The sequence below is a fragment of the Myiozetetes cayanensis genome, unplaced genomic scaffold (assembly GCF_022539395.1).
Source record: "Myiozetetes cayanensis isolate MyiCay16 unplaced genomic scaffold, myiCay2020 scf27, whole genome shotgun sequence".
NCBI classification, from domain to species: domain Eukaryota; kingdom Metazoa; phylum Chordata; class Aves; order Passeriformes; family Tyrannidae; genus Myiozetetes; species Myiozetetes cayanensis.
Window position 1 is genome coordinate 6365061 of NW_026087488.1, and position 17505 is coordinate 6382565.

At 55.6% G+C, this 17505-nt stretch overlaps 2 protein-coding genes across 5 annotated transcripts in view; both read left to right on the forward strand.

The window, feature by feature from the left end:
• The window catches only part of DTX2 (deltex E3 ubiquitin ligase 2), a 34120-nt gene extending 21552 nt beyond the window's left edge, over nucleotides 1–12568 (forward strand). Inside the window, exons 4-10 of one of the 4 annotated variants that reach the window (XM_050321848.1) lie at nucleotides 3134–3265; nucleotides 8998–9084; nucleotides 9969–10039; nucleotides 10635–10793; nucleotides 10881–11042; nucleotides 11678–11767; nucleotides 11895–12568. In XM_050321848.1, coding sequence (XP_050177805.1) covers nucleotides 3134–3265; nucleotides 8998–9084; nucleotides 9969–10039; nucleotides 10635–10793; nucleotides 10881–11042; nucleotides 11678–11767; nucleotides 11895–12119 — 926 coding nt within the window. In that variant the 3' untranslated portion in view covers nucleotides 12120–12568. The remainder of the gene's footprint in view (nucleotides 1–3133; nucleotides 3266–8997; nucleotides 9085–9968; nucleotides 10040–10634; nucleotides 10794–10880; nucleotides 11043–11677; nucleotides 11768–11894) is intronic. The other 3 variants (XM_050321845.1, XM_050321846.1, XM_050321847.1) reach the window with 3 other exon arrangements.
• Nucleotides 12569–15335: 2767 nt separating this feature from the next.
• UPK3B (uroplakin 3B) lies at nucleotides 15336–17499 on the forward strand. The gene is made up of 6 exons (XM_050322128.1): nucleotides 15336–15393; nucleotides 15638–15787; nucleotides 15878–16097; nucleotides 16187–16263; nucleotides 16506–16626; nucleotides 17376–17499. The coding sequence occupies exons 1-6, from the start codon at nucleotides 15336–15338 to the stop codon at nucleotides 17497–17499; spliced, it is 750 nt and encodes a 249-aa protein (XP_050178085.1).
• Nucleotides 17500–17505: the final 6 nt, after the last annotated feature.

Consider the following 17505-nt stretch of genomic DNA (forward strand, 5'->3'; position numbering starts at 1 on the left):
TGTGTCCACGGTCAGAATCAGAGACTCCATTTGCAGATGTGACATGTCTGTGTATTGTTTTGGCACTTGTTATGAGCACACACTGCCACGTAAGGCCTGGGGCAGAGGGGATCCCTTACTGGGGACTCTGCCACCAAACTTGTGGGAGGATTGTTAATGCTGAGATTGGCAGTATTGTGTCAGAACTTCAAAGGAGGCATTTCTGCTGGAGATGAGCCAGAAGAGCAGCGTTAACACCAGGACATCCCCTTTCTGAACGCTCTCTTGATCTGAGTCTGCATTCAGTGATGCATTGATTCATTGCATGTTTCTTTGAAGGCAGCAGAAGGCTAAAAATTGGCCAGGAAAACATGTTTTCCTGCTTTTACCTTTTCTTGACCAATTTAAGACTGGGAGAACATTGGGTTGGGGTAATTCCACTGGTCCCATGTTTGCCCCATGCTCTAAGTCTGCGTGGAGCTGCAGATGGGTTTGCAGCTCATAAAACAAAAGAGTTTGAGGAACAAATGCTGGGGGGGTTTTGGTGGTGACTCATGGTGCTGGCACGCTGTTCCAGGTACAAGAGGGGCTGTGTTAGAGGGTAGCTGAACTCACCTGAAATTCTGTAGCTCATGCTCTTTGCTTGCACTGATTTTTGAAGGTAGCATGTTGCCCTGTGACATTGAGAGTCTGAAGCTGTTTGTTCAGCCTCTGCTTCTGCTGTGTTCTCTCTTTTTTTTTTTCTTTCTCTTTTTCTTTTTTTTTTTTTATGGGCCCTGCATGCTAATGTTAGCAAGACAGTATTGATCTCTTCAGAAGAACACATTAATTTTGCATTTGCCTATCAGTCAGCTGTGCGTGGGTGGTGATAATCCCAGTTAGTCTTTGGACTCGCTTTTCAAATGTCAGTCTGTGCAATCAGTGCTATTGCACTGCTTAGAAACAGCTTTTTTAGACACAACTTTAACTTTGGTTTCTGCACCAATTCTGGGAATTGTATTTTGCAGCCTCAGTGAGGATCAGACTGAGATGATCTCCCCAGCTGTGGCGGGGGCAGCATCTTCCCTCTTTCTCAAGAATATTGTTCCTCCAGACTCTCTAATCAGTTGGTATTGCTCTTCTGGGAATACCTCTGGCTGTCCTTTAACCTGTTGGAAGGGGAAAGGATCTGCCTGGTGCATGTGTAGGTGGCAGCTTTGGTGCTGCTGGGCTTCAGGTGCTCAGTGGTACTCATGCATGAAAAAAACAAGTAGCTTTTGTTATGGGAACCTTCAAGCTCTTCCTTAAGGCTTCCTGGAAGTAGTGGACTGCTGGCTTAGACCAGGGTTGAGAACATAAAATAGGCTTGTGGCCTTTAGTTCAGGATTGAAAGGAAGTTATTTTGATGGGGAAATTGCTGGATCTGATGGGCTCTCCTTGGCTGTGCCTGCTGGGAACGGATCTGATGCTGTCAGTGGGACAAGGGACACTAGCCCAGGCTTGGTATGCTTTGAAGATCCTCCTCTGGCCCTGCAGCACCTCAGATCTAGGTCCACAATGATGGTTCCTCATGAGGGTGATCCACGGCTGCCTGCTTACCCATTTCCATTTGGAAGTTTCACCATCCATTGGGCAGCCTGGTCTTGTGGCCAGACCAGCCCTGCCAGAAGTTCTTGGGTAACCCTGGGGAAACTCCTTCCTCCATCTGTGCCCCTTTCCTTGTGTTGTGCAACTCCTTCTGTCTTTTGGTCCATAGATGGGAAAGCTTTAGTGAAAGTATTCAACTTTGGGTTTCAGGAAAGGAGTTGAACAGCTTCTGGAATATTTATTGTGCTCTGGCCTTAGGAGAAGGAGGCACGAATTGTGGTTTGGCACTGTGTAGGAGTGGTTCTGCTGGTGGGGCACTGACACAGGCTTTGCCCAGGGGATTTCTAGACACAGGATGCAAGTTCTTGACTGGTTGCTTATTTGAGGCAGAAAATAGTCTTGCCAGTTGCATGCAAAGCTGATGCTTCCCCTCATAACTCAATTTTCAGTCACGTAAGGGCAAGGTGCCTTGTTTTTGTCCCGGACAAATGTGCTCTAGAATCTTCCTTTCCCAACCCAGACAAATAGAGGCTTGCAAAAATAAAATCCTTGGAATTCTCAGCTTTGGCCATATATTACTGAGCAGGAATGTCCATAGCATTAGGATGGGTTTGTGTGGTCTGCTATCAGAGGTGACTTTTGGGGCAATGCAAACCAAGAGCAGAAAACCTAAAAGCCAGCAACTATAAGCTTTTTTTTTTTTTCTTTTTTTTTTTTTTTTTTTTTTTTTTCATTCTCATGCTGTCTGTTGCAGGTGGGAAATTGCTCTTGGGAAAGCAAAAGCAGGTGTTCTCTTGGATGTAGGTGTGAGAGCAGTATGGTACCTTGGAAATGTTATGATTTGTAACCAGCCTGCATTTCACAGGCAAACATCTCGGGAGCAGCGTGATCAGTCCTGTAGCTGTCTGTGTGCCAATTTTACCTTCAGGGAATGGCTGTCCTTTTTAATGATTCATTAGCTTTATCAAACTGCATCCCGTGGATACAGCTGGCTGGGATGGGGGAGGGCGAGGATCGCATTGAGCTGGGAGTGCAAGGGAAAACCAGAGTGCCAGGGAGGAGAGGGTGTGGGGTGAGTGAGGGGCTGAGTTCAGCTGCACTCTGGGGATGGGTTTGCTGTGGCACTATTGAAATGCGTAGCTTTAGGTGGGAGCAGCTGAGCAGGACCTTTAGGAGATACCAGTGATGCCCCTAATCCTTCAGGGCTGCTCCCAGGGCTCTGGTGAGTGGGAGAACTCTGCACCACGGCAGACTCAGTGCCTGAGGAGCCCTAAAGCCAAGGCAAAGAGGAAGGTCCTGTTCACACACCAGCACAGAGGTGTGCCCACACTTCCCCCCTTTAATTTGCTACCTGGGCTCCTCCCTCTGAAAACCTTTGGATCCTGTCCTTGTGCTGACTCCAACCCTGTTGCCTCTCGGATGTTTTATGTCCTCTGAATCAAGGGTTTGGGTTTTGGTTTATTTTATCCTTTTTTTAATTTTATTTTATTTTTTTTTTTAATTTCCTTTAAAAGATTATTTTTTTTTTTTTAATGATTGTATTTCCCCATTGTTTCCCTCCTGCATGTTGACCTCGCACCCACTGTAGGCATGACGGCTATTCTGATGTCAGCCGCCGGACTCCCCGTGCACCTCACCCGTGTGCCGCAAGCTGCCAGCACCCATAGAGCCACTAAAAAACACAGCTCAGTTAAGGAGGGGAGGAAAGTGTCCAAGAAAGGTAGTTCCTGCTCAAACTCTGATATATTTGCTTCCATCTCCTTCTCTTTTTTTATCTCTCTGCGCTCCTTCCTTCCCTCTTGTCTCTCCCTCCACTCTCTCGGCTCTTCTGGTTTGACTGATGGTGTTTGTCCCACCAAGGGGAGAAGCAGGACACGTCTCCTCTGACCTGCACCGTCTCTGACAGGCTGTGAAATAAGATGGGAAAGTAGATGTGGTCCTGTGGTAGGTCTGCTTGTTTCCATCCATAATTAAAGCTGGAGCAGCTCTGTCATCTGTGCGTGTCAGACTCCCCTCGTGCTCCTGCTGCACCCTCTTGGGGAACCCTGAGTGTCCACGTACCAGGACCTTCTGAGTCAGTGGTGGAACAACTCTGGGAGCTCAGGGACCATCGAGGAGAGCATTGAATCCATATGTGCTCTGGAGAGAAGGTTTGCTTGTGAGCCATGCTCATCATGACTGAGTCATGGGATGACAAGGACCTGCCAAACCAGCAGGCCCCTGAGTCATGCAGGGCTTTCTAGGTCAGATTGCAGGGGATTTATTCTCTCCACCTCTTGTCTGGAATGGAAGGGAGTGGAGCGCTCTCAGGTGGATGTGCCCTGGCAGGAAGGGATGGGTTGCCTTGGCTCTTGTGCTGAGCTGAGCCACCTCCAGGGCAGGGCCTTCATTTCTCCTCTTATCTCCCTGGCATCCCTCACCTTTGCAGAGCCAGTGGGCTCCCAGTTTGGAGCCTGGATTCCATCTGTGTGTAGCAGCCTTAGGACTCTGCAGGAGTAGGTGTGAATCCAGCCTGGTGTAGCTGTAGAGGTTGTTTGCCATCCTCAGCACAGGTGTGTCAACCACCACCAAACCTACAGTGTGTCCCCCCACTTTGGATTAGCAAAAAGGGGGGACTAGAGGTGGAAAGTGTTCAACATTTATATGAGATGCTTATATTTAAGAAAGGGAAGAGCCCAGAGGTGGGGGGAAGAGGCATCTGCCTGTCTGGGGAGTGTACTTGTACATTTTTCTCTCTTCTTGGAGTCCACGGAATCCAAAGCTGTGTGAAGGAGGCAGGAAGGAAAATAGAAATTAAATGAGGAGGGAGGTGTTTTGTGGAAATGCATTATGGAGGGAGCTGCGAGAAGGAGGGAGAGAGCAAATGTGGAGTAGGATGTGTGATGGAGGGGGAGGAGAAAGCAGGGGCGGCAGGAGAAGCAGTGAAGAACAGGAGGAGCGAAGGAAAATGGGAGGTGAAGGAGAAGAGCTGAGTGGAGGTGGATGACAGAGGGGCTGGATGAGGATCTCACTCCATGGAGCCAGCTGGCATGGTGGTGGGATAATGTGGCTCCTGGTGCTCCACTCCTGGCACGGGCAGCATCCAAGCAGCCCTCCCCAGCCAGGGATGAGGGCTGAGTGGTGGGAATGCCCTGGAAACAGTGCTGAAATGGAGCTGAGAGGCCAGGCCCTCCCACAGAGGAGCCCAAAAAACCAAGGGCTAGGCCTGCATTGGTGTTGATCACCTGCTGCTGGTTAGTGACATGAAATGGCTGTGTTTAGGGCATGATGTGGCCACAGACACAAGGCCCTGCTCCTCTGCAGCCCAGCTGGCTGCTGGTTTCTCCTCCACGGGGTCTCTCCGTCCTGAGCACTGCACCAGTCACAACATCCAGCCCTCCCTGGCAGGAGGGGATGTGGGTGCAAACAGCCAGGATGCTGTAAGGGATGTTAACAGGAGGATGTGCCTTGGGAGTGGTGTGGGGAAAGCAGCAATGCAGAGCATGGAACGGGGAGCAAGGAGGATGGGATGTGGGCCGGGGGTGAGAGCAGCACTCACCGTGTTAGGTGTCTGCCAGGGAGCAGAGGGGTGGCTGTAGCTGTGCTGGGTGTTTTGCACCCCCTCAGCATCTCCTCTGCCGTGAGGTGCCAGTTCCTCAGTGCTGGGGGCAGCACTGGGAGCACCCCTGTGTGCCTGCAGGGCTGTCCTAGGCCAAAGGCTGTGCTGGGGCAGCGTGGCCCCAGGCCAGGCTGTCACCTCCCTGCTAGCTCTCCAATGCCACCTGCTGGGGCTGGGACACCTCCAGAGGAGCAGAGGGGACACCAGCAGGAGGGATGGAATGAGGAAGGGGCATCAAGGAGCTCCTTTTCCCATCTGGCATGGCAGGACTTGTCCCAGCCATCCTCGTGCTGCAAGAGGAGAGACTGCCAGCTTGGTCCTTTCCCACACTGACCCATGAGAAGGGGGACCTTTCAGTGGTTTAGGTTGTTAAAATCCCTCTCTTGTTTTGGAAAGCAGGATCTCCTTTTGCTGGGGAGAACAAGCTGTGCTTGTACAACGCCCCTCAGGGCTTAGGAACATTGTTCTGCATTGCAGGTCCTGAACCTGACTTTTGGCCAGGCTGTTCTCTTTGCCTTTACAGGCCCTGAAGCAGCCAACAGGCAGAGCTGGGCCTGTTTTGTGCCCTGAATTTCTGCATCGTGTGTCCTTTCCCACACCCCTCTAGGATTTTCCATCTCAAGCAAGAGCTGTGCATCCAGCAGTGTACTAAGTACAACCAGCTGGTGGTGGGTGCAGTGTGCCTCTCCTGAGCCTCTTCTCCCTCCCTCCTGCTGCTGCCAATCCAGGTCCCACCTGGGCTGAGGCAGTGCTGATGGAATTGCAGCCGGATATAGCTGGGGTGTGTTAAACAGAGGCGCTAATTAGTCAGGACTCATTAGCGCTGTCGCTGTTCTGGCAGGGATGTGTCTGGCACAGACACGTGCTGCGGGTCTCGGGGAAGCCGTAGTCTCCAGGCAAGGCTCTGTGTTATCCTGGCACCCGGCCTGGCAGCGTCTGCCATCCTCATGGATCGGCGCTGCCTTCCCGCCGGCTGGCACCGCGCTGCGCTTCCTCGGGATGCTGCAGCCACTGCCTCGTGCCAGCCTCGCTGACTGGGGCCTCGCTGCTGTCAGTGGCTCCTCTTGCTGTGCCCAAGCACTGCTTGGCCATGGATCTCCCCCCAGATCTCCCAGGGGACTGCAGGGAGGAGGAGGTAGCTTGAGCTTGCTCTGCTACTTGTTACCCTCTGGATGGTGGGGTCACCACCTGCATTTCCACCTGGCGAGGAGTTTTCCCTGCACATCCATCCTCCCTAGGGTGGGCAGGCATGTGTGGAGTGCTGCTGTAAGGAGGGAGAGGAGATGAGATTGTTTATTCTTCCCTGCCAAGCAAGGAGATTAATCACTGCTGACTCTGATTGCTCCCCATATGTCTGTCTGTCTGCCTGCAGCTGGGTCTGTGGACTGTGCAAGTGCCTGTGCCTCAGAGTTGAGGGAGCTCCCTGTTCCCCTGGGGAAGGAGACAGGCTCCAACAACAGGGGTGCTCTGCCCAGAGCAGCCTGGTCACCTGCTGAAATGCTGAATGTGGAGAAACCTGTTTTTAGCACCAAACTCCTCTCACCTCCCTGATTTCTGGACAGCCCTTTCAGGGGTTGAGGCTGGGAGATCCAGCCTTTGCAAGTGCAGGGAACAGAGGTGATGAGAGCTGTGTGACTGTCCATGACAATAACTAGAAACAACCCATGTCTGGCCTGCAGAGGGTATCAAAAAAATGTCTGCTGGAAACCGTATGGCTCGTTTTGGGATACAGGAGGAGACACGTTACTGCTGCAAGCACTTGGTTGCCGAGTAAGGATTCAAAACACATCTGTTAAACGTTGCCCATGGAAAGCCCTTGCTTCAGCAAGCAGCTTATTATCTACAGGGAGGAAGGGGAAGCATTGGAAACAATTTGATATTCTTCTCTTTGTAAATGAAAGAATGGTAAACATTCTTTGGCATCCCGGATAAATCCGTAGCGCAGCACTCGGCCAGCTGGTGATAAACAGCATCAGTCGATCCTGCTATTGCATTTCCAATCCTCTATTGAATCCAGAAAACTCTGGGGACTGAACAGGCTTTGATGATCCCAAGGGATGGCCAGAACAAAGATTCGGAGGCAAACGCTTGTACGGAGCAAAGTGTCCTGTAAGGAAGTGATTCACGTGCGGGAGCAGACGTGGCTCGTGCCGTGGTCCCAGCTGCCTCCTGGCTCCCCCCACGCTGCTGGGATGTGCCTGGACAGACGTGCTGGTCTGTCCAAGGAAGAGCCTCTCTTTGGAGGTGAGGAAGGCTGTGTTGGCTTTGCTACCCCTGCTGAAAACCAAGCTGTCAGCGTCACAAGGCTCCTTTAGGACTGGATATTCAAATCCTCGCAGCTGGGGACAACTTTTTCTAAAGCATCTGGGCTCCCCAGCCCTTCCTCTCTGCAGGCAGCCTTGGTGGCTGTAAATGCACCAGAGCATTGCCACAGCAAAGTGACAGGAACAGATTGGAGATGCCTCTGCAAATCCATGAGGCATGGGTTTCCTAAGGATGGCTGAGGGCTGCATCGCTCTCTTCTGCCTGTCTGATTGCCCCAGCTCCATCCTAATGCCAGTTGGGGAGATGGGTAATGCCATTTGCTTTGCTCAAAATCCCTGCTGTACCCCAAGGACTTTCCTGCACTGGATTTTTGTCTCCTTTCATTGATTTCATTTGAATGAGCCTGGCCAGTTCTTGGGTGAGTTATTGATTTTTCTCTGAGCTGCTGCAGAGGAGGAAAGTCACCAGGAGCTGCTAGGGGAGAGCATCCCCCACCACCCTGAACTAGGTGAAGTGCTCTGAAGCTGCTCAGGTGTGTGCAGGTGGGAACAGGTGAGCTGGGGCGTTCTGCCAAGGGCCAGGCAGGTGTTGCTGTTGCTGTAACACGCCCTCTCTGCTCACTTCCCTTGCTGTCTTCACCTTGTCTGTGCATCTTTTTGGCATTGCTTCCTCCAGCCCAAAGCCAGAGGAGACAAGAAGGTCACCTCAGAAAGAGACACCTGGAAAATGCAGGTCAGATGGAGAAGGACGTGGTGGTCAGCCTGGCAGGCAGCACAAGATCCTCAGGGATGAGAACACAGTGGTCATCATGGAAGTGGATGGAGTTAGGATGGGTAGCAGCTAGTCCTGCTCACAGAGGCCTTTCCAAAACCTAGCAGAAACTGAGGTCTCCATCTCCCACATGATCATGAAGCCCAGCTCTGCCTGAGATGTCAGGCATCTCTCCTGCCTGGCACCGACACTTGGAGCAAGCATCCCTTCACCTCCTGGGCTCCCTTTCTTGCTCTGTGTGCTCAGTCATCCCTTCCTCCTGCTCCTGCTGCCAGAAATCTTCTGTTTCAGGAATGGCCAGGAATCCCCCTCTGAAAATAACTCATCTTACTGACTGTGTTCTTGTTAGAAAAGTCCAGCTCCCAGTTCATCAGTCTTTGTTAGCTAAAGGATGTTCTGCCCACATTATTGCTCTGTCCTGCTTTCTTCCATGGCATTTTAGGGAATGAGGGGCTTCTACCTGGTAGAGGATCTGTGCCATCCAGGCTTTTGCATGTTTAGCCACACCCAGACGGATGGGGAGAGCTGAAGATTTGTGTTGTGCAGGTACAGCCACATCTCCAGTGCTCAGCTGTTGCACATGGTGATACTCTGTGTCCCCCTGGGAGCGTGGAGTTGGGAGCAGCAGCGTTGTCTGTGCTAAAGGATCCATCTGGCCAGGATGGAGAATGGAGAAGGAAGAGCTACTCCAGCCAGGAAGGAGAATGGAGAAGGAAGAGCTATGCCTTGGCTGACCCCTCAGATTTGGATTAAGGAAGGAAGGAAGGACAAGGTTCCCCCAAGCCAAGTGACCAGTGTCTCTCTTTGCCTCCTGCCAGGTGGACTCATAACATCGCTTGCACAAATGTTTCCTCTCTCAGGCTGGTGGAAGAGCCTGGCAGCCCCCGTGACAGGCCTGATGACGGGTAAGGAGCTCCTCTCCTCTCCCAGGGCCAGGTGCTACACAGGGACATGGGATGCTCCCTGGCTTAAGCCAAGCCTCGCTGGGCAGCTCCAAGAGGATCGGGCTTGGTGGTAACTTGCTCTGGGTGTTGTGTGGTGTCTGTTGCTTTGTCCCATAATGCTTCTGAGAGGACCAGGTCTGTGGGCTGATTGGGTGCCCATGCCTGGATGGCTGGGATCAGGGGACTATATGTGGGAAGATGCAAAAATATCTGTGTCATGTGCTGCAAGTTAAAAAACAGGTTTGTTTCATATGCTTGGGTGACTTGCACTGTGTCTTGCTGGGTGTGAGTCTGTGAAAGCTCAGGAGAAAGGCCACTGTTTCACGTTAAGGATGTGAAGCTCATTCTGCCATACTCAAAACAGGACCTGAAGCTTGGTGTGCGTTGCTGGGTGTCCTTGTTGGGCACCAGCTGGGGTGATGTGGGAATGCCTTTTCTCCTTTGACAACATCGACTGTGTGATCCTCTGTCCTGCTGAGGCCACTGAGTTTGATCCCAGCTGGCTTCTGGTATGCACAGAAAGCCCAGCTGGGACCTGCCTGGCATCACCTGGGGAGAACTGGAGCACAGCAGCTCCAGGCAGACCCCCGGGGTGTACGGCACAAGGGGTGCCAATCTGTGATGCTCACAGTCCTGGTGGGAGCCATTGCTGATAGCAAAGCCTTTGTGGGGCTTGTAGGCATCAGTTGGAGCAGCCTCTTCTCCCCCTCTAACCCTAACCTTTCTCCTTGGCATCCTGGCCAGTGGCCTGCTTGTCTCCCTTCTCTCTAGCTCACCCCACACATGCTGCTCATACTGCACCGCGTGTCTGATTTCTCCTCTTTCTCACCTCTCTCCTTGTGCAGCCACACCAACAGAGCCAGAAGCAGTAGTGAAGAAGTACCTGGAAGAGCTGAAGGGCACTCCTGCTGATGAGGTGAGAGGACAGTGAGGCAGCTCCAGCTTGCCCAGAGTTCACTGGGGTGTCATGAAAACCACAGTGTTGCCTGAGGACCATCCTTCCTCGGGCATCCTGTGTGGTAGATAGTGCTGCTTGCAGTGGCACTGTTGATGTGAGGTAGAGAGGCCTCAGCACTGCCTGGAGGCCACATCTGACAACAGATCCTTGTCAGAAGACTGTGACAGAGAAAGCACAGTGTGGGTTGAATAGCTCAGCCTGACAGTGCCTCCCCATTTGTCTTGGAGCTGGCTGGGTTTGGTCTCTCAGTGCTCAGAGATTAGAACTAGAGATCACACCCTGCACTGGAGCTGCTTTGCAGAGAAGCAGGACAGCCATACCCAGTTCCCACTCATCTGCTGTGACTGATGGCAGCTCTCCACCTCCTGGGCAACGCAGGAAGTGGAGTGGGGCGATACCAACCAGATGAAGAAACCTGTCTCTGTGCCCATAAACCTCAAAGGGAGGGATTAAAGCAGAAGGCAGATCTTCCTGAAGCGTCTCCTTGAGGGCTTCCTTGGTGGGTCAGTCCTTGGGATCAGCCTGTGCTCATAGGTGGTGGTTTCTCCTCCAGGACTGCATCATCTGCATGGAGAAGCTTTCCTCCCCCTCTGGCTACAGTGACATGTGTGAGTCCAGCACCATCAGGCCGGAGGCTGTTGGTCGCCTGACGAGCTGCCAGCACTCCTTCCACATGCTCTGCATGCTGGCCATGTACTCCAACGGGAACAAGGTACCCAGCTGGCCTGTCCCCACCAGGTCCCCTGCACCCAGGTCACTGGGCTGTGGAGCTCTGATCCTGGCTTCTTTCTCCTGGCAGGATGGCAGCTTGCAGTGTCCCTCCTGTAAAACCATCTATGGGGAGAAAACTGGGACCCAGCCCAAAGGGAAGATGGAAGTCTCCACTTTCCCCCAATCCCTCCCTGGCCACAAGGACTGTGGGACAATCCAGATTGTGTATCACATCAGCAGAGGCATCCAGGTGAGTGCACAGCACGCTGATGGATAGCATAAGCTGTGAGAGCCTCCCAGAGAAGTTTTGGGATCCAGAACAGTGCCTGCTGGCAGAGCATCACTGACAGCCTACGGTGCCTGCAACCAGCAGCTGCAGCAGCTGTTCTTCAGTGTGTGTGGGTCTCCTCCATCAAAGATCGTTTTCTGAGCATCCCCAGAGTTTACAACAGCTCTTCACCTGCAGTAAGGAACTAATGTCTGCCTGAAACATGCTCACAAGGTGGGAGCGATCCTGATGTGTGGTTTCACAGCCCACGCTGGTTTCAGTGGTGGCAGTGAGCTTGCAAAGGTTTGAGCTGTGTGGGTTTTTTTTAAGGTGTCATCAGAGCATGTGGAAAAAGCTGTGGTTTGAGGCTGTCTCCCACCAGCATTTAATTAGATTTTAGAAGATCTGGCTTTGTATCCCAGCATGAGACCGCGCTTGGAGGCCCTGTAATACTCACATGACCAATAAGAACAAGTCAGACACCTTGTGCTCATCAGCTGCCTTTTACATGGAGGAGCTGCTTTGAGATGAGCCTGTGTCAAATCCTGCTGCTGAGGAATTGCCCAACTCCTATGCAGATGGGTGTGTCCATGTCAAATATGTCTCATCCCTTGCAGGGCCCTGAGCACCCCAACCCTGGGATGCCATACACAGCCAGAGGCTTTCCTCGCTATTGTTACCTACCAGACAACGAGAAGGGCAGAAAGGTAAAGCACTGTACCCTGATAACATCACCCTTCTCCTGTTGTCTCGTGGCACCGAGCTTGTCAGGCTTCTGGCAGGCTGTTTTCATGGCTCAAGTCTTCTACCTTTGGTTTTCCTTTCCCCCTCTAGGTCCTGGAGCTCCTGAAGGTGGCCTGGAAGAGACGCCTGATTTTCACAGTGGGCACCTCCAACACCACCGGCGAGAGCAACACGGTGGTGTGGAACGAGATCCACCACAAGACTGAGATGGACTCAAACCTGAGCGGCCACGGCTACCCCGACCCCAACTACCTGGACAATGTGCTGGCAGAGCTGGCTGCCCAGGGGGTCACTGAGGACTGCTTGGGACAGTGAAGCCGTGGGGGCCGGGCTGTGCCGTGCACACCTCGGGGGCCCACCTAGTGCACTTATTCCTGATGCCTTAAAGTTCCTGTGTCTGACCACCCGGCACACTGAGCAATAACAGTTCCGTGGGAGCCCCGCCTGCTCTTCACGTTTTTGGGGGAAGGGAAGGATATTTTTGTAGAAGCTGCACTTGTGTCTCTAGGTGGGATTGATGGCCACGGCCGGGAGCAGCTGGGACAGCAGTCCTGAGGTGACAGGTCCCCTAGGGAAGGCAGGACCTTCCTCTGGTAATACTTGGGGACAGGATGGGGAGATGGGAGTGCCTTGCTCCCACTAAACCACCTGGAAAGCAAGTGGGGGCCTCCCTCTGGTGAACAGCAGCTCCCTGAGGCACCTCTTGCCTCCCTCCTGCCCTGTATCTCTGCTCAGTCCCAATAAACTCTTCATTTCCACAGCCAGTCCCTGCCTCTGCCTTCCTGCTGCCTCAGGGCTTGGGGTACCTCACCTTTAGTGGCCCTCTCTGGGGGACCAACCTGATCCAGGGAGCTTCATTCCAGCCAGGACAAAGGAGGGGAAACTCAGCTCAGCTGGAGGGACATGGATCTTAGTGGAGGCAGGACACAGAGTGCTGGTCCCAGGGTTGCTTCCAACCTGTCAGTGCTTTGGCTGCTGCATGCTGGTGCTCTGTGGCTGTGGTGTCAGCAGAGGTGAGCCATCACTGCCCACCCTGCACAGAGTTGCAGCCCCCTGCTCTTGCCATGAGCTGTCAGCCTCACTGCTCTCCTCCCTAGCCCTTCTGGCAGATCCTGTCCCTCTTTTCTCCTTCTCTCAGGTGAAATGGCAGCAATTTGTGGCTGTTTGTGCACGGTGAAGCCTCTGCAGGGAGGAGCTGCTGTGCTTTGTGCTGCTGCTGCAGGGATACTGGTGCCACCAGCTGGTCGCAGTCATCTTCCTCCTGCGGTGGTGGCAGCCAGCCCAGGTTCCAGCAGCGATGCTCTCCAGCTGGGAGCACACTCCTGGTACTCCTAGCACCTTGCAAGTGGGATATTGCCCCAGTCCTGGTGCCCCAGTGTCCCCAGGCTGGGAGCTGATGTCTTTTGAAGAGCTGTTCCCCTCCCTGTGGCCACTGGACCCAGCTGCACATTGAAACCATCGCTTTGGCACCGGTGCCATCTCCCCTTTCACCTCCTTCCTGGGAAATCTGGGATGTGGCTGGGCTTTGTGGCAGCTCTGCCTTGGCATCCTCCTGGGACCAGCATGTCCTGGACCAGCAAATGGGCAGCTTTCTTCCTGCCATTATAATATAAATATTAGAGGTTTTTCAGAACCTTTCAGGGCAGGAGCTTTCCCCAGTGTCCATCTTGTGCTTGCAGGCTCTAGGGGTAAACCCCTCAACCAGCCTGTGAAATTTAGGGATGCTGCAGGAATGGCAGCTCCTTGGGAGCCACAGCTACCTCTCTGTGTGGTGCTGAGCTCTACTCAAACGGGCTCTGTCTGTTCTTCTCTCACTCTGGTTGCGAAAGGGAGAGGTTTTGAGTTCAAACCCCATCTTTGTACCCTGGATCATGTTCTCACAGCAATCAAAAGAGTGAACCGAAACGAAAATTGAGCAGAGTTCACCCAGCCCTGTACAAAGCAAGAATTTCCTGCCGAGCCTTGCCCAAGGCAGCTCCAGCAGCTGCTCCAAGGTGTGAATCAGCTGCGTCTGGGCTGGTCCAGGGCTTGGGCATTGGGCTGGTCAGGCTCAGCAGCTCATCCCTGGCTGTCACAGCTTTGGACATGAGGCATCTCCTAAAATCCTTGCCCTGTCTGTGCTGAGCCTGAGACGGTCCCTGTGGCAGGGGCAGCCAAGGGGTGGCAAGGAGCGGAACCAGGAGCTCAGACAGTGCTGTACAGGGAGCTGCTTTGTGCTTCCACTCCACTGCTTCAGCCGTGGTGCCCATGGGAGCACAGAGAAGGAGGGCAGAACCTGAAATAAGTGCTTATTACGCTGCGGGACAGGTTGACCAAAAGACTTGTGTGCTCCATCCCCCGGCTGGAGCCCCGGGGAAGGGTGGGATCCCTCCCGCCCCCCCGCAGTGGTGGCTCATCTGCCGCAGGGTGGTTATTCTTAGCCCATGCGTGACCCCGCAGCTATGCTGGGTACCGGCAGCTGAAACTGTGACTCACTGTCCCCCTGCGTCACCCACTCTGCCCCTCGCCACGCCGGGAGTGCCAGGGAGGGGTCTGGCTGGGGGAGAGGTGGAGGGTTGGCAGGGTCCCCAGGGTAGGTATTGCTGGGTCGGAGCGGTGTCAGAGGGAGGAGGGACGGAGGCTGCAGCTGCGCCTGTTTTTCCCCTCTGCAGCTGGACGGTGTAATCTTTGAATGCCCCATTTCCACTTAATCTGAAGGCGTTGTCACGGCCCCTTGGGAAGGGGGAGGAAATCCCCTCCCACGCAGGAGTGGGCGGCCGCTACCCTTGGCAAACACGGGAGAAGGAGCACTCCAACCCCTTTGCGTGGGGAGTGGCGGTGAGGGGCTCCCGAGCCACGGGGCAGCTCCTGCTGTCCCTGGCCCCATGCAAAGGGCTTGGGGAGCCTTTTCCTAGGAAGGGGGAAGGATGGATGGGGAAATGACAGCGTGGGGTGGCCCCAGAGCTTGGTGCTTCCGTGCCCCCGGTGCTGGGTGGGACCGTTCGCCTGATCGCTGGGGTTTGGGTGGGTTGGGGTGTGATGCTCCGGAGCGCTTCCCTGCCCGCGGGGCTGGGCTGGCTGCACCCGAACCAGTCTGGCACGGGCCCACCCCTGGCTCCCGGTGGGCACGGGGAACCCGCAGGGAGCTGGGTCTCGGTGGGGTGAAAGGGGGTGCAGGGCCTCTTGCCCAGCTGTCCCCATAGCACCAACATAGACTGTGACTCCCCCCAACCATCCTGGAGGCTCCGGTGCCTCCTCCGCGCCTCAGTTTCCCCTTTCACATCACAGTCTTTACCCTGGTTCCTCGCAGCCCACTCCGGTGCCTGGGGATCCTGCAGGACCGAGGGGTGACCCGGGTGGCTCAGCTGTTCCCCCTGCCCGCGGGGTCCTGCCGGGCCGGCAGAGCCGGTGCAGGAATGTGGGGCTGGGAGGGTCCGGCTCCTGGGCACGGGCGGTCCCCGCTGCGGGGGCACTGGGGGCAGTTTGTCCCCTCGGCAGTGGGACGGGGGGAGCGGAGCAGAGCGGCACATCCAGCCCCAGCGGGAGGACGTCATGGAGCTGCCGTGGGTGCTGCTGGCGCTGGCTGGGACGGGCACAGCCGCGGGCCTGGGTGACTGCCTGGGGGACAGGGCAGAGGGGGACGGGGGTCTGGAGGGCCAGGGAAGGGGTTATGGGGCTGGGCATGGTTGGGGAGGTACCCACACCAATGCTGTCCCCCTGCTGCTGACACTGCTGGCACTCTGTGAGCCCTCCCTGTGCCAACACCGGCACTCGTGGGCCTTCTCCACGGGTGGTCAGCCACTTGCTGAGCGGAGCAGAGCAGGGGGTCCCTCGCTCACCGTCCACTCCCCCAGCCCGGCTGCCCTACGTGCCCCGCGTGCCCCCCGTGGCACTGCTGGGGAAGGTCACTGCCACCACCTTCGCCCTGGAGAGACCCTGCTGCGTCTTCGAGCGGCACGCCAACGCCTCGGACACTGTTTGGCTGGTGGTGGCTTTTGCCAACGGTGAGCACCCGCTGCCCCGGCACATCTCCCCCTGGCAGAGGGGTGGGGGACCCTCACCAGAGCCGCTCGCCCTCCATCTGTTCTGTGCAGCATCAGCCACCTTCAGGAACCCCTCATCCCGGGCTGACGTGCCCCTGTACGAGCAGCTGCCCACCACCCACTCCTACATGACTCTGGAGACGGCGGCGGCCGCATTCGCCTGCCCAGCCCCGAGCCCGGCCGTGCTGCGGGTCGGGGGTGACACGGCGTGCAAGGACCAGGGCAGGCAGGACCCCTGCAACGGGCCCCTGCCCTCCCCAGGGCCCTACAGGTAAGGCCAGAACCCCCGGATCCCAGCTCGGGTAACTCCCCACACAGGGTGTGCTCGTCCCCCCGGTGTCGTTCTCGTACCCACCCCAGGGTGAAGTTCCTGCTGATGGGCTGCCACGGCCCCAAAGCGGAGACGCGCTGGTCCAACCCCATCCTCCTGCGCAGAGGTACCAGTGGCACTGCCATCCCCCTGTGGGTCCCCACACCTGCCTGGTGGCACTGCCATCCTCCCGTGGGTCCCCTACCTGCCCTGTTGGGGTGCTGGCGTGCGGCACAGCATAAGCCCCATGCCATCACCCCAAAATCCAGAGGGGAGAGAAGTGATCCCTGATGCCCCCCGTATGCTCCATCCCTCTCCTTTCCATTGCTCTCTGTGTCTCCCCATATCCCTCATCCTGCCTCTTTCCAGCCCTCAGCCCAAGCACCATCCATCCCGTGCCCATGCGCCATGGCAGTGACGTGGTGGTCATCGCCTCCCTCCTGGCCAGCCTGGGGACAGTGCTGGCCACTGCTGTGCTCGGAGCCCTGGGGTACGGGGGCTGCTCGGGGGGGGATGTGTCTGCAGGAGCCCCAAGAGAACACCCCAACTTGGCCCCATCGGCAAAGAGATGGTTTTAAGATTTAAAAAGCCTTTTTGTTCTTAAACTGGGGAGGCTGACATAGTTTGCAGAAGAAAGTGCCCCTTGGGGATGGTCAGCACGGGGGACTGGCAGGGCTCATGGGCTCTGCTTGACGCATCTGTATCTCTCTCTCTGCAGTACCAAGGTGTGGGGCTCCCTGTGCCAACGGGATTTGGGGACCAGCGCCTTCGCCCGCAGATCCTACCGGACCCATCACATCCCCCCGGCCCTGCCACAGCCCCCGCCCCCAGGCTGTGGGTGCAGCCCCCCAGGGCTGGGCTGCTTTGCCCTCCGACCCCCTGCTCCTTGCCATAGGAACATGGAACAGTTTGTGTTGGAAGGGACCATAAAAACCATCTCATTTCAACCCCGCTGCCGTGGGCAGGGACCCCTTCCACTAGAAGTAAAGTGTCCTGCCAAGTAAAGTCTGACTTTACATCTCTGACTGCCTCCTCCTGGTCCTCGGCCACTCAGGGTGGGAGCTGTGAGAGTGGGGGCACCGAATTCCCTCCGGAACAACCCAGAGTCTCAGTTTGGCGGCATTTGGTGTCGGGGTGGGGGCACACGCTGGCACCCGTGGAGTCTGTGGGGCAGATCACCCCGGTGTGTCCCTCTGCCCCACTGCCCAGGTGAGGGCTGTCGCCCACCCGTGCCCCGAGTGCGGCGGTTCCCAACACGCCTCGCCGGCGGGCGCTCAAACATAACAAACGCTCCCGGGGAAACGAGCCCAACCTGTTTGCCGCGGGGCTGCGGTCGGTGCAGGAATGTGGGCGGCTGGTGTGACCACAG